The following is a 16,208-nucleotide window of genomic DNA, read 5'->3' as shown; positions in this document are numbered from 1 at the left end:
TGCAAAAGATCACTTCAATAGAGAGATTCTGGAAATAAAAAAAAACATAAATCCATGAAATGAAGGAATCAATAAATCAAATAAAAAATTCTTTGTAAAGTATCAGCAACAGACCAAACCACTTGGAAGACAGAGTCTCAGGAGGTGAAGACAAATTATATTACCTTGAAAACAAAGTCAAGCAAGCAGAACAACATTAAGAGATTTGAACAGAACTTCCAGGGAATATGGTATAATGTAAAAAGACCAAACTTAAGATTTACAGGGACAGACGAAGGCTCAGAGATACAAACCAAAGGAACGCATAATCATTTCAATGAAATAATGTCAGAAAATGTTCCAAACCTTAACAATGAAATGGGAAATCAAATATTGGAAGCTTATAGGACCCCAAAAATATAAAATTACAACAGACCCACATCAAGGCATATTATTATTAAGATACCTTAATAGAGAATAAGAATACAATCTTAAAAGTGACCAGAGAAAAAATTCAAGACATGTTTAGAGGGAAAGCAATTCACATTTCAGATTTCTCAACCCAGACCCTTAATATAAGGAAGTCTTAGAACAATATTTACCAAGCTCTGAAAGAAAATACATGTCATCCAAGAATAGTACACCCTGTAAAACAAAGCTTCAGATTTGACACTGCAGTAAAACCCTTACATGATAAACAAAAGTTAAAAGAATTCACAACCAAAAAGCCTACACTATAAAACATTCTCAACAGAGTATTTCATGAAGAAATCAAAAATAAAAATGAAATCCAGCAAAGGGAGGAACTACACTAGGAGTATAGTAAATTAAAAAATAAGATTAAAGAAAAAACAGAAGTTACTTTAGATAAAAAAACAGAAATAACCCAAAATGACATTAAGAATATTTCTCAAAGATTTTCTCCCATTCTCTGTAGGCTCTCTCTTCACATTGCTGATAGTTTCCTTTGCTGAAAGCTTTTTAGTTTGAATCTATCCCAGTTGTTGATTCTTGCTTTTATTTCTTATGCTATGGGAGTCCTGTTAAGGAAGTCTGATCCTAAGCCATATGTTCAAGATTTGGACCTACTTTTCTTCTATAGATAGAGCACTAATTTCCAGAATATATAAAGAACTCTACACCAAGAATACAAATAATCCAATCAACAAATGGGCTAAGGAAATGAACAGACACTTCACAGAAGATGTACAAGCAATCAATAGATACATGAAAAAATGTTCAACATCTCTAGTAATAAGAGAAATGCAAATCAAGACTACCCTAAGATTCCATCTCACCCCAATTAGAATGGTGATTATCAAGAATACAAGCAACAACAGGTGTTGGCGAGGGTGTAGGGAAAAAAGTATACCCATACATTGCTGTGGGGTTGCAAATTAGTGCAGCCACTCTGGAAAGCAGTGTGGAGATTCCTTAGAAAGCTTGGAATGGAACCACCATTTGACCCAGCTATCCCACTCCTTGGCCTATACCCAAAGGACTTAAAATCAGCATACTACAGAGATACGGCCACATCAATGTTCATAGCTGCTCAATTCACCATAGCCAGATTGAGGAACCAACCTAGATGCCCTTCAATTGATGAATGGATAAAGAAACTGGTATATATATATATATATATATATATATATATATATATATATATACACAATGGAATCTTATTCAGTCATAAAGAATAATAAAATTATGGCATTTGCAGGCAAATGGAAGAAACTGGAGAATATCATGCTAAGTAAGATAAGCCAATCTCAAAAAACCAAAGGACGAATGATCTCGCTGATAAGCGGATGATGACACAAAATGGGGGGTGGGAGGGAGGCAAGAATGGAGGAAAGAGGGGCTGTGTAGAAGGAAAAGAGGGGTTGGGGGAAGGAAAAAATAACAGAATGAATCAAAAGCCATTATCTATGTAAATGTATGATTACACAAATGGTATGTCTCTACTTCATATACAGAGAAACAAGATGTATCCCATTTGTTTACAATAAAAATAAATTTTAAAAAAAGAATATTTCTCAATAATAATATTGAAGGTAAATGGCCTAAACTCATCAATCAAAAGACATAGACTGGCAGACTGGATTGGAAAACAATACCCATCAATATGCTGCCTCCAAGAGACTCACCTCATAGGCAAAGACATGCATAAACTGAATGAAAAAGGACAGCAAAAGAGCATTCACATGGAATTCTCAAACAAGCATGGGTTTCTATCTTCATATCTAATAAAGTGGACTTCGAGTCAATAAGAATGGACAAAGAAGGCCATTTCATACGGCTTAAAGGAACTATACATCAAGAAGACATAGCAATCTTAAATATTTATGTCCAAACAATGGAAAATCTATATACATTAAACAAATCCTGCATAATCTAAAGACTCAGATAGATCACAACTCAATAATACTGTGTGATTTCAACACACCTCTCTCACCAATAGATAGATCTTCAAATAAAAAGCTAAATACAGAAGTCACAGAACTAAAAAACACAAATCAATAATTTAGACTTGAGACATACATAGCATATTTCATTCATCAATGAATGAATACACTTTCTTTTCAGCAGGACATGGAACTTTCTCTAGAATAGACCACATCTTAGTCTATAACGCAACTCTTAGTAAGTACAAAAAAAATGGAGATAATACCTTGCATTCTATTAGATCGAGATGGAATGAAATTAGAAATTAATGATAAAATGAGATCTAGAAACTACTCTCACACCTGGAGACTAAACAGTACACTACTGAATGACCAAAGGATAGCTGAAGAAATCAGGGATGAAATAAAAAAAATACTTAGAGGTAAATGAGAATAGTGAAATAATGTATCAAAATCTTCAGGACACTATGAAGGCATTTCTAAGAGGAAAAGTTCATTGCACTGAGCTCATTCATTAAAAAAACAGAAAAATCACCAAATAACCTAACTTTACAAATAACCTAACTCAAAATCTTAGGAAAAAAAGAACAAAACAGCACTAAAAGTAGGAAATAACAAAAATTGGAGCCAAAACTAATGAAAGTGAAATGAAAAAAACAAAAAGTTGGTTCTTTGAAAAAATAAGATTGATGAACCCTTAGCCAAGCTAACAAACAAAAAGAGATTATCCAAATTACTAATATTAGAGATGCAAAAGGAAATATCACCATGGACACCACTTAAATAGAAATGGTAATCACAAGCTACTTTGAAAATCTATACTCAATAAAACAGAAAATCTCAAAGACATCAACAAATTTCTAGTGACATAAGAACTACCCAAACTGAATCAAGGGGACACAGAAAATTTAAGCACGTCAATTTCAAGCAATGAAAATGGAGATGTCATCAGAAGCCTAACAACAAAGAAAAGCCCAAGACCGGATGGATTCTCAGCTGACTTCTGTAACACCTTCAAAGAACTTACACCAATCCTCCTCAAATTATTCCATGAACTAAAAATGGAGGGAACCCTTCCAAATTCATTCTATGAAGTTAGTATCACCCTGATACCAAAACCAGACAAAGGCACATCAAGCAAAGAAAACTTCAGACCAATATCCCCCATGAACACTGACAGAAAAATTCTCAATAAAATACTGGCAAATCGCATTCACTCATGCTCAAAAAACTAGAAAAACTAGGAATTATAGGTATATACCCCAACATTGTAAAAGCTATGTACACTAAACCCAAGGTCAACATCATTCTATATGGAAAAAAACTCAAAGCATTCCCTCTAAAAACTGGAACAAGACAGGGATGCCAACTTTCACCACTCCTATTCAACACAGTCTTCGAAACCCAGTCAGAGCAGTCAGACAACAGAAAGAAATTAAAGGGATAAGAACGGGAAAAGAAGAGTTCAAACAATCCCTATTTTCCAATCACATGATTCTATATTTAGAAGGCCCACAAAACTCTACTAGAAAGCTCTTAGAACTCATAAACAAATTCAGCAAAGTGGCAGGGTTTAAAATCAACACCAATAAATCAATTGCATTTCTATACACTGATGATATATCTGAAAGAGAAATCAGGAAAACTATCCCATTCCCAATAGCCTCAAAAAATAAATAAAAATCTTTGGAAATCAATCTAACAAAAGAGGTTAAAGACCTCTACAATGACAATTACAGAAAATTAAAGAAACAAATCAAAGAAGACCTCAGAAAATGGAAATATCTCCCATGTTCCTGGAAAGGTGGAATTAATATTATCAAAATGGCTGTACTACCAAAAGCATTATACAGATTTAATGCAATTCCTAGTAAAATTCCAATGATGTTCTTCACAGAAATAAAAAAAAAGCAATCATGAAATTCATTTGGAAAAATAGGAGGCCTAGAATAGCCAAAGCAATCCTTAGTGCAAAAAGTGATGCAGGAGGCATCACAATACCAGACTTTAAATTATACTACCAAGCTATAGTAACAAAAACAGTATGGTATTGGCACAAAAACAGACATGAAGGCCAATGGAACAGAAGAGAAGACACAGATACACACCCATAAAGCACAGTTACCTCATCCTAGACAAAGGTGCCATAAACATACACTGGAGAAAAGATAGCCCTTCAACAAATGGTGATGGGTAAACTGGAAATCCATATTTAATAGAGGGAAATTGAACGCCTACATCTCACCCTGCAGAAAACTCAATTCTAAGTGGATCAAGGACCAAAGCATTAAACCAGAGACCCTTCACTTACTAGAAGAAAAAGTAGGTTCAACTCTCTAACATGTCAGCTTAGGAACCGAATTCCTCAACAAGTCTCCTAAACCACAAGACGTAAAGTCAAGAATCAATAAATGGATGGTATCAAACTTAAAAGCTTCTTCAAAGCAAAGGAAACCATCAAGAATATGAACAGAGAAAATCTTTACCACCAGTACCTCAAATAAGACATTAATTTTCAGAAAACTCAAAACAATTTTCAGAAAACTCAAAACACTTAACCCAGAAAAATAACCCAATCAATAAATGGGCAAAGGAACTGAACACTTCACAGAAGAAATACGAATGGTCAAAAAATGTTAAAAAATGTTCAACATCTCTAGCAATTAGAGAAATGCAAATTAAAATTACACTGAGATTCCATGTCACTCTAGTCAGAATGACAGATATAAATGTTGGTGAAAATATAGGGAAAAAGGTATACATTGTTGATGGAACTGCAAATTACTACAACCACTATGGAAAGCAGTACAGAGATTCCTTAGAAAACCTGGAATGGAACCACCATTTGACCTAGTTTTCCCACTCCTTGTTCTATACCCAAAGGACTTTAAAATGGCATACTACAGTGATGCAGACACATACATGTTTATAGCAGCTCAACTCACAATAGCAAAGCTATGGAAACAACAATGGATGAATGGATAAAGAAAATGTGGTATTTATAAGCAATGAAATATTGCTCATCCATGAATGAAATAATGGCATTTGCTGGAAAATGTATGGAACTGGAGAATATAATGCTAAGTGAAATAAGTCAAACCCCCAAAACCAAAAGTGAAATGTTCTCTGATTTGTGGATGCTAACCCACAACGAGGGAGGTTGAGGAGGGGAGTAATTGAAATAGATTGGACTGGACAGATGGTAATGGAGGGAAGGGATAGTGTAGGGGACAGTAGAATTAACTGGTCATAACTTTCCTAGCCTTTTTATTTGTATATATGACCAGGGTAACTCCATATTATGTACAATCAGAAGAGTAGGAACCTAATAGAATAGGTTATACTTTATGTATGTATATTCTGCCAAAATATATTCTATGTCATATACAACTAAAAAGAAAAAGGAAAAAATCATGACATATTCTCTAACTATATGAGAATCCATAATTTTTTAAAGATTAGAAATATGAAATGTAAATAACTCATGTGACAATGGAATTAGAAATACAACAAATTTAATATTAATAAAAATTATATATCATTAATGAAATTACATATCAAAATTCATAGGATAAAACAAAAATGACATTTAGAGAATATTTTTATTTTAGAAAATAAAAGTGGCTAAAACAAAAAAGAATAAAGTGAATCTAAAGAATGTAGACAGATATGACAATGGATGTTTGTATGTTAAAATCACTAAAACTCAATTATGTAACATGAGGGAGCAGAATTTAATCTTATTTGTTATTAAAGATATACATGTTGATGTTTTCAACAACCTGTGAAAAGAACTTCATCTATTTCAACAGGAAAGCAGAATTATAGATAACACAAACTAATAAACATACATATGGTATAGGGAAGGCCCCAAATGGCTAAAGTTAGGCTTCCTTCCTGAGAATTTTGATGGGTTTTTAATGTGTAGTTAAGGTCATAAACACTGATTCAGCATATGTAGTCAACATCATAAACATCTGCTTGTGAGTACATGTGCACTGATTTAACCTATTGCCTATGCAGGCTATGGAAAGGACTCAGGGCAAATAGATCTGGCTGGGAGCTGGTGGCTGGCTAGAAGCCTCCAAATAAAGCATGTCTACTATCCCAACTGCATATTGCACCTTCTCAACCAGTGAGATCCTGAATCTGCTTCCAGGTCTGAGCCTCCACCCTCACACATGGTAAACATAAAAGTATCAAGTATTCAATCACCCAAAAAGAACTAATAGAAGTCAAATTTTGATAATATATAGAATTAAACAGAAAATGAATACATCCTAATACTTTTTTATATATAAAAGATATGAGAATTTGGGGGACAGGGGCGAAGGGAATATGGAGGTATCATAGAAGCAAATAAGTTTATTCTAAGTTAGATGTAGAGCAAATACCTATCGGAGGTTTCCTTAACATCAGTCTCTAAATAAAGCATTTTTAAGTAAGTGTAAAAAAGTAATGTAATCTCTAAGTAAAGCAGGTTAAATGTGGCAATAATTTAAGACTTTGCATATAGAGTTTGCAACTATGGTACAAAAAACGGCAGATCAACGGAATATGAAATAATATGACCTATGGATCACCTATTATAAAAAACATTTTATAAATGGGGTATAATAATAAATACTCAGAAACTTCACAATAGAATGTGTTTGATTATCTGTTAGGTTTTGATCTTTCTATGCTTACAAATAACCAATCCTGTGAGTAGACATAGATTTCAGAACACCACCAATATTATCTGAAATAATCTGGTCATTCAAATTATTGATATTGAGACATCTGAATTTTTTAATTCTACTCAGGTACATACCAATATAAATATTTTCCTATGATTTAAATACCCTTTTCCATATGAAAAATAATGAAATAAGTAAAACCTATATCTAAAACCATAGTCCTCATAATTTAGTGAAATCAAATGGCAGGGAGAGAAATAAGTGCAAGAATCCAGAAATCGATACATAACAAAGTATTATATGGATTAAATCTGAAAGTCAGATCTATATAGTGCCATCCTCTCACTTGCTCTTCAACCCTTAAAACTGGCCTTATTTCCTGCATTATTTCTTCTGAGATATGTCAATCATTCATTACTGAATTTTTCGTTGGGCCAATCTCTATGTAAGTATGACTCACAAAGTATAAATGTGGGTTAGAGTGAAATACAGAAAGTTGGGGCATGTTATGTGGGGATCTATAGGAAATACAGAGAGATACAGAACCAATTACCTTTTTCTACCAAACACATAATACCACCCACCCTTCCAATTTCAACTCAAGGCACTGTATCTCCAGTGTTTGTTTATTTTGAAAGCAAACATCTTACCATGTGGAACTGTGGTCTGGAAAGGCCGACTTGGACTTTTCAGGTTCCATAAAGTCAAGCTACCATCTGAATGGCTGCACATAAACTGTTTGCCCTCATGATGCCAATCAATTGAATGAATAGCCTAATAACAATGAAAAACAAGTAGGGAGGGGAAGAGTAGATATATCACTCTTTATTTCAAAAGAAAAATTCAGACATAAAATTATTATACAAATAAATATATAAGAAACATTTTTCTGACCCAGATCAGTCTACCTTTGGGAATCAACCTTCTACTGATGTATAAATAGCTACTAAAATTTATCTCCTGAGATAAAGTTAAATAAAGTTTGTAATATCATTAAATAACAGAATGTTTTGTTGGAAAGGGTATGTCCTATATATCCTATTCCCATATACTTTGATGCTTATTTGGAAAACTATCTGCATAAAAGTAAATGCAAGGTTATCAGAAAATAATTTCTTGGAAAATGGAGGTCTACTTCCACTCAAAGTAGTCAATTTAAAAAATAATTAAAGAACTTCTATGTTCCAGACCCCATGGTACGCATTTTTATACATTGTCTCATTTAATCCTATAGAATGAATATATATTAAATTTCACAATTCACTCATGGTTAATCACACAACTCAAAGGCATGATTCCTTAATTATAAAATCCATATCCTCAACCATTGTACTGCACTGCCTCTGGCACATACTATTTAAATTTATTAAAGCAAGATTTAATTTAAAAAGTTTTTTTTTTAATTTTCAGGTTCACTCTGCTCTTTTGATTAGAAAGTAATTATTCCATTTTCCCAAGATGTTGTATTCCCAGTAGTAACAGTGTCTTGTATAAAGTATGTATTCAAGAAATTTCTATTGAATGAATAAATAATTAATGTTATACTCAATTCCAAATCTTTGGTATTCTTTCAAATTAATAAATTACCAGAACTTGGATAAAATGCTTAAGTACAATGTGAGATACTCTACTAGACAAAAAAGCAGAACAAATGTATAAAACATTTTATTCTTACAGAAATTTCAAGAGGGAAGATGTATATAGATGAATTGTGATCATAATTCTCCCTTCACTTTTAACACACATAGATATGTACATATAACTATATATTTATAAAGTTAAGTATGTAGCAAAGTATGAAAAGTTCCAAACAAAACTATTACAGTTAAAGATACCTGACAGCTAGAATAATCACTAAATACATCATATAGAAATAATATATAAGCTGTGATTCAAAAGAGAAGATTTGATGGAATGGTAAAGATACCATGAAATTCTGGACTTGTATTTTCTCCCACCCTGGCCTTCATTATTATGCAGAGGAGACTTCTTTTTCTGCCAGTCTCCAGCAGAAGGAAAACATTCTTCACTGTCTTCCCCTCTGCAGGTGGTTTGGGTGAAATGTCATCCTTTTGTATCACCTACATAACTTTGATGAACCTCAATCAACCTACATTTCTTGCAGGTTGTTTTGGTCACCAAGCTAGAAGAGGCAGAGAAAACATCCACCACTTTAAACCTTCATCACACTCCACTGAATTTCTATCCACTGGAGAGGACAGATGTAAAAAATACAGCCATGACAAAGCCAAAATAAATAAGTGCTATAAACGAAGTATAATTATGGTACAAAAGAGTGGGAATATAAATCAGCTTGTTATTTAAAGATGAGGATGACAAATAAAGCATAAAAGAGAAACTTATATGTGAACTGATTTGATATTCAATTTTTATTTATTTGATCATACCCTACTCTTTAAAAATATTTGCTAAAGGGTTTATCAAAAATCAAATATAATACAACTAATTCAAGAAAAAAGTTTGAAATATAGGTAACAATTTGAAAGATAAAACACTAGTTATATTTGGACAACACACTGGCTGTGACTATTTCTTTAATATGGAAAAGAAAGAACGACAAAGAAACCCCAAAAGTTAGGTAACAATCTGAAAAATGGAAATACATAGCTTTTCTAGAAATTAAAAGATTTTCCTCATGTCCAACTTTGAAAGATTTCTCCATGAGAGAATATTTTTAAAATATTGATATAATGGAACAAAAATTCATAGCTATTTCTGATAACAATCTTAGATTTCTAAAATAAAAAAATCACAATTCATGAATGACTATTCAAAAAGTCAGCTGGACAGTCCAAATAGCTTTCTAGTACATAAAAAATGAATGGGATTTTGATATTCAGAAATGACAAGAAGAGAGTTCACAATAAGGAATTAGTAGTAGCAAAGGCTTAGAGGTAAGAATAGTGGTATGTTTAGTATATAGACAGTGACATGTCTGAAATAAGGTGAGTACAGAAGGATGTAATAAATTCAACTAAAGGGAGAAGCACTATAGCCTAAAATCTCATGTCAAGTAAGATGGACTTCATTGATAAGGGTATCACTTAATAATTCTGAGGTAGAGAATTATATGACTTACTATGCTTTAAATGTTAATCTTATTAAAGAAGGAAATATTGCAAAGGTAAGATATAAAAAGAAAGATGGTTAGTTAGAAGCCTCCTACATTTACCCAGGCAACAAATAACAACGTAGAATTGGACACTGGATGCACAAATGAGAAAAGAGAGGAAATGAGGCAACATAAAGATAGAATCAAAATGACTACAAAAACTGATGGTATATGATATATGAAAAAGAAAGTGTCAAATACTGCCCTCTCTGCAGGTTCTAAACTGAGTTAAAAAAATCAAAACTTAAAACCAAAAAAAGAATATAGAAGTTTGGGTCTTTGTATAAAATCAATGCCAATGGGAGATTTATCTGGAACTATTTAAAAGACTGCTATTTAGATAGACAGCTCCAGAGAGAGTCAAAAGCCTAGAGGTGTATGGATATTAAATTTATTAGTGTAAATATTCTCTTTGATTTGTGGATGCTAACCCAAAACAAGAGAGGGTGGCGATGGGAATAACAGAAATCCATTTGATTAGACAAAGGAAATGAAGAGGTACATGAAAAGGGTCGGGGAACAGGAAAAACAGTAGAATTAATCAAACATAACTTTCCTAGCCTTTTATTTGAATATACAACCTGGGTAAATCTACATCATGTACAACTACAAGACTTGGATCCTAAATAGACTAAGTTATATTCTATGTCTGTAAAATTCACCAAAATACATTCTACTGTCATGTTTAACTAAAAGAAGAAACTTAAAAAAAAAAAACAGCTTATAGATATGAAAAGTGAAGTATTAAAGAAAACTTCAGAAGTTATGCAAGAAAATGAAGTTTATGACTACCTTATTAAAATTACAGGACATATAAGTATGTATTAAAGTAGAAATAAACCAAGACTTAATTTCTAGGTATGAATTAATATTATTGTACTCTACTAACTCAGGCAATACTAATCCTAATTGAAAAATTCCTTTGCGAAATTACTTTTTAAAAATTGTTCCACACTGATTATGAAGAATGGTGGGATTCATCATGGCATATTTATACATGTTTATTACATAATTTTTTTTTTTGCGGTGCTGGGAATTGAACCCAGGGCCTTGTGCCAGTGAGGCAGGCACTCTACCAACTGAGCTACATCCCCAGCCCTTATCACATAGTTTGATCAAATTCATTCCCCATACTTTCCCTTACATTCCCCTCCCCCACCCCTGATCCCCTGCCTCTACAGTAATAGTCTCTCCTTTTCATTCTACTGTTCCTTTTTCCCTTCTTCTTGCTTCTACATATAAAATATGGGATACTTGTCTTTGAGTCTAGCTTATTTCTTTTTTTTTTTTCTTTTTTTTTTTTTTTTTTTTTTGCAGTGCTAGGGATTGAACCCAGGGCCTTGTGCTTGTGAGGCAAGCACTCTACCAACTAAGCTATATCCCCAGCCCTTGCTAATTTCTTTTAACAACATGCTCTCCAGTTCCATTTTCTTTTATTGACATAATTTCCTTTTTCTTCATGACTAAATAAAATTCCATTATGTATTTGTACATACACATTTGTACACATTATGTATTTGTAACACATTTTCTTTATTCATTCATCTGTTTTGGACACCAAGGTTTGTTCTATAACTTTGCTACTGTGACTTGTGCTATAATAAATATGGGTATACACATATCATTTCAGTATGCTGACTTTAATTCTTTTGGGTTAATACTAAGGGTAGTATAGTTGGATCTTGTGGTAGTTCTGTTTTTAGTTTTTTGAGGAGCCTCCAAGCTGATTTCTATAATGGCTGTAGTAAGTTACATTTCCACCAACAGTGTATAAGTGTACCTTTTCTCCTTAACCTCTCCAGCATTTATTGTTGTTTTGATCTTGATGACTGTCATTCTGATTGGAGTGAGATGATATCTCATTGTAGTCTTGATCTGCATTTCTATGATGGCTAAAGATGTTGAACAATTTTTCTTATAATTGTCGGCCACTTGTACTTCTTTTAAGAAGTATCTAATTCATTTCATTTGCCCATTTATTAAATGGTTTTTTTGGTGGGGGGAGGTTGAGTATTTTGAGTTCTTTATAAATATTCTGGATCTTAATCCTCTGACCAAAGAGGATTTTTCTGGAAAAAAGATTTTTTTCCCATTCTATAGGCTGACATTGTTTCCTTTGCTGTGCAGCAGTTTTTTTTAATTTGATGCCTTCCCATTACTGATTCTTACTATTATTTATTCAACTAGAGGATACTACTTAGGAAATCATTGTTTGTGCCTATATGAAGTGTTTCCCCTATGTTTTCTTCTAGTAGTTTCAAAGCTTCTGGAATATAATATCTAGATCTTTGATCTATTTTGAGTTGACATTTTACAGTGAGATATAAGGACAAGGTCTCATTCTACATAGCATGATCCAGTTTTTCAAGTACCATTTGTCAAAGAGGCTGTGTTTTTCTCCAAAATGTTTTTGACATCTTTATATAGAATCAGATGACTGTAGCTATGTTAGTTTGTCTCTGTGTCTTGATTTCTATTCCATGGGCCCACATGTCTGTTTTTATACCAGGATCATGCCATTTTTCTTAGTATGGCTCTATAGAATAATTTGAAATTGGGTATCATCTTTGTCTAGTATGAGATAACTGTATTTATGTGGGTTTGTCTTTGTGTCCTCTATTCTGTACCACTAGTCTACCTTTCCATTTTGGTGTCAGTACCATGCTGTTTTTGTTACTACGGCTCTGTAGTATATTTGAGGTCTAGTATTACAATGCCTCCTGCTTCACTTTTCTTGCTAAGGATTGCTTTGGCTATTCTGGGTCTCTTATTTTTCCAAATGAATTTCATGATTGCTTTTTCAATCTCTATGAAGAATGCTGTTAGCATTTTAATAAGAATTGCATTAAATCTGTACAGTATTTTTGATAGTATGGTCATTTTTGCAATATTAATTCTGCCTATCTAGAAGCATGGGAGGTCTTTCCATCTTTTAAAAATACAGTTATCTCATAGTAGACAAAGGAGCCAAAAACACTGGAGAAAAGATAGCCTCTTCAACAAGTGGTGCCAGGAAAACTGGAAATCTGTATGTAACAAAATGAAATTAAACCCCTACCTCTTCCCCTGCACAAAACTCAACTCAAAGCAGATCAAGGACTTAGGCACTGTAATAGTTACTCTGCACCAAATAGAAGAAAAAGTAGGCCCAAATCTTCACCATGTTGCTTAGGATTTGACTTCCGTAACAAGACTCCTAAAGAGCAAGAAGTAAAATCAATAATCAATAAATGGGATGGATTCAAACTGAAAAGATTCTTTTCAGCAAAGGAAACAATCAATAACATGAAGAGAGAGCCTACAGAATAGAATAAAATCTTTACTACATGCACCTCAGTTAGAGCATTTTTTTCCAGGGCACATAAAGAACTGAAAAAACTTAACACCAAAAAACCAAATAGTCCAATCAATAAATTGACTAAGAAACTGATCAGACACTTCCAAGAAGAAGAAATACCACTGATCTACAAACATATGAAAAAATGTTCAACATCTTTCACAATTAGATTATCTAACAATAATCTGGATTATTCATGAATATGGGAGGTTTTTCCATCTTCTCTCTCCTTATACTTATTTTTCAGTAATTCATAATTTTCCTTGTGGAGGTCTTTTACCTCCTTAGTTACATATCTAGGTATTTTTTTTTTCTTTTTCAATCTATTGTGAACGAGATCCTTTTCCTGATTTCTTTCTTGGTACATTCATTTTGGTGTATAGAAAAGTTCCTGATTTTTGTATGCTGATTCTGTATCTTGCTACTTGAATAGGTTTATTATCTCTAGAAGTCTCCTGGGGAAACTCTTAGGGTCTTCTAAACAGTCATCTCATCTGCAAACAGGGATAATTCTTCCTATTTTCCTATTTGTATCCCCTTTCTTTATTGTGCCTACTTGTTCTGGCTAAAATTTCAAATATCATATTAAATTGGGGTGGTAAAAATAAACATTCTTGTCTAATTCCTTATTTTAGATGAAATGCTTTCAGTTATCCCTCATTCAGTGTGAGGTTGTGGCTTTGAGTTTGTCATGCATGGTTTTTATTATGCTAAGTTCCTTATACTCCTAGTTTATTCACAGTTTTTATCATGAAGGAGTGTTGAATTTTGTAGAAGGCTTATTCTGTTATCTATTGAGATGGTTATGTGATTTTTGTTCTTGATTCTGTTTATGTGGTGTATTATGTTTATTGATGTGTATATATTGAACCATCCTTGCATCCTCAGATGAAACTATGGTTAGCATGGTGAATTATCTTTTTGATTTGTTGTTGAATTGTTTGCAAATATTTTATAAATGATTTTTGCACCTATGTTTACAAAGAATTTTGTTCTGTAATTTTCTTGTGTCTTTATCTGATTTTGTTATCAGGTGATACTGCTTTGTAGAATAAATCTGGAAGTCTTCCAAACTCATGGCATTTGAGGAGCAATTTCATGTACTATTTCACAGAATAATTTGAGGAGCACTGGTGTTAGTTCTTCTGTAAAGATCTGGCAAAATTCTACTGTAAATCCATCTGGGCCTGGGCTTTTCATTACTGATTCAACCCCACTGATCATTATTGGTCATTGTTATTTACCTTTTCTATTTACTCTTGGTTCAGTTTTGATAGGTAATATGTGTCTAGTAATTTATCCATCTCTTTCAGATTTTCTAATTTGTTGGAATATAAATAGTAATTAATGATCATCTGGATTTCCATGATGTCTCTTGTAATACCCCCTTTTCATCTCTAATTTTATTAACTTGGGTGGTCTCCCTTTTGGTTAGTTTGGCTAATGGTTTATCAGTCTTGTTTATCTTACCAACAAACTGATACTTTATTTTGTTCCTTTATTCTCTATTTCATTCATTTCAACTCTGACCTTTAATTTTTGTTCCCTTCTACTGCTTTTGGGTTTTGTTTGTTCAAGTTCTTCTAAGACCCTGAGAAGTATCATTGGGTTATATATTTAAGATCTTTCTGATTTTTTTTTTCTTTTCTTTTCTTTTTTTTTTTTTTATTGTAAACAAATGGGATACATGTTGTTTCTCTGTTTGTACATGGCGTAAAGGCATACCATTTGTGTAATCATAAATTTACATAGAGCAATGTTGTTTGATTCATTCTGTTATTTTTTCCCTTCCCCCCACCCCTCCCACCCCTCTTTTCCCTCTATACAGTACTTCCTTCCTCCATACTTGCCCCCCTCCCTAACCCTAACTCTAACCCTAACACTAACCCTTCCCTCCCCCCCATTATGTGTCATCCTCCACTTATTAGTGATATCATTCGTCCTTTGGCTTTTTGAGATTGGCTTATCTCACTTAGCATGATATTCTCCAATTTCATCCATTTGCCTGCAAATGCCATCATTTTATCATTCTTTATGGCTGAGTAATATTCCATTGTATATATATACCACAGTTTCTTTATCCACTCATCAATTGAAGGGCATCTAGGTTGGTTCCACAGTCTGGCTATTGTGAATTGAGCAGCTATGAACATTGATGTGGCTGTATCTCTGTAGTATGCAGATTTTAAGTCCTTTGGGTATAGGCCAAGGAGTGGGATAGCTGGGTCAAATGGAGGGTCCATTCCAAGTTTTCTAAGGAATCTCCACACTGCTTTCCAGAGTGGCTGCACTAATTTGCAGCCCCACCAGCAGTGTATGAGTGTACCTTTCTCCCCACATCCTCGCCAACACCTGTTGTTGCTCGTATTCTTGATAATCGCCATTCTAATTGGGGTGAGATGGAATCTTAGGGTGGTTTTGATTTGCATTTCTCTTACTACTAGAGATGTTGAACATTTTTCCATATGTTTGTTGATTGCTTGTAGATCTTCTTCTGTGAAGTGTCTGTTCATTTCCTTAGCCCATTTGTCGACTGGATTATTTGAATTCTTGGAGTAGAGTTTTTTGAGTTCTTTATAGATTCTGGAGATTAGTGCTCTATCTGAAGTAAGATTGGCAAAGATATTCTCCCACTCTGTAGGCTCTTTCTTCGCATTGCTGATAGTTTCCTTTGC

At 33.3% G+C, this 16,208-nt stretch overlaps 1 protein-coding gene across 13 annotated transcripts in view; it reads right to left on the bottom strand.

The window, feature by feature from the left end:
* Positions 1 to 16,208, bottom strand: part of STXBP5L (syntaxin binding protein 5L) — a 452,269-nt gene that overhangs the window by 186,644 nt on the left and 249,417 nt on the right. For all 13 annotated transcript variants that reach the window (XM_079155274.1, XM_079155277.1, XM_079155276.1 and 10 more), the window contains one exon: positions 7,714 to 7,837. In XM_079155274.1, coding sequence (XP_079011400.1) covers positions 7,714 to 7,837 — 124 coding nt within the window. The remainder of the gene's footprint in view (positions 1 to 7,713; positions 7,838 to 16,208) is intronic.

Source organism: Sciurus vulgaris (genome assembly GCF_902686455.1).
Source record: "Sciurus vulgaris genome assembly, chromosome: 10".
NCBI lineage: Eukaryota > Metazoa > Chordata > Mammalia > Rodentia > Sciuridae > Sciurus > Sciurus vulgaris.
The sequence above is the reverse complement of the archived record's forward strand: the minus strand, read 5'-3'. Positions and strand labels throughout refer to the sequence as shown.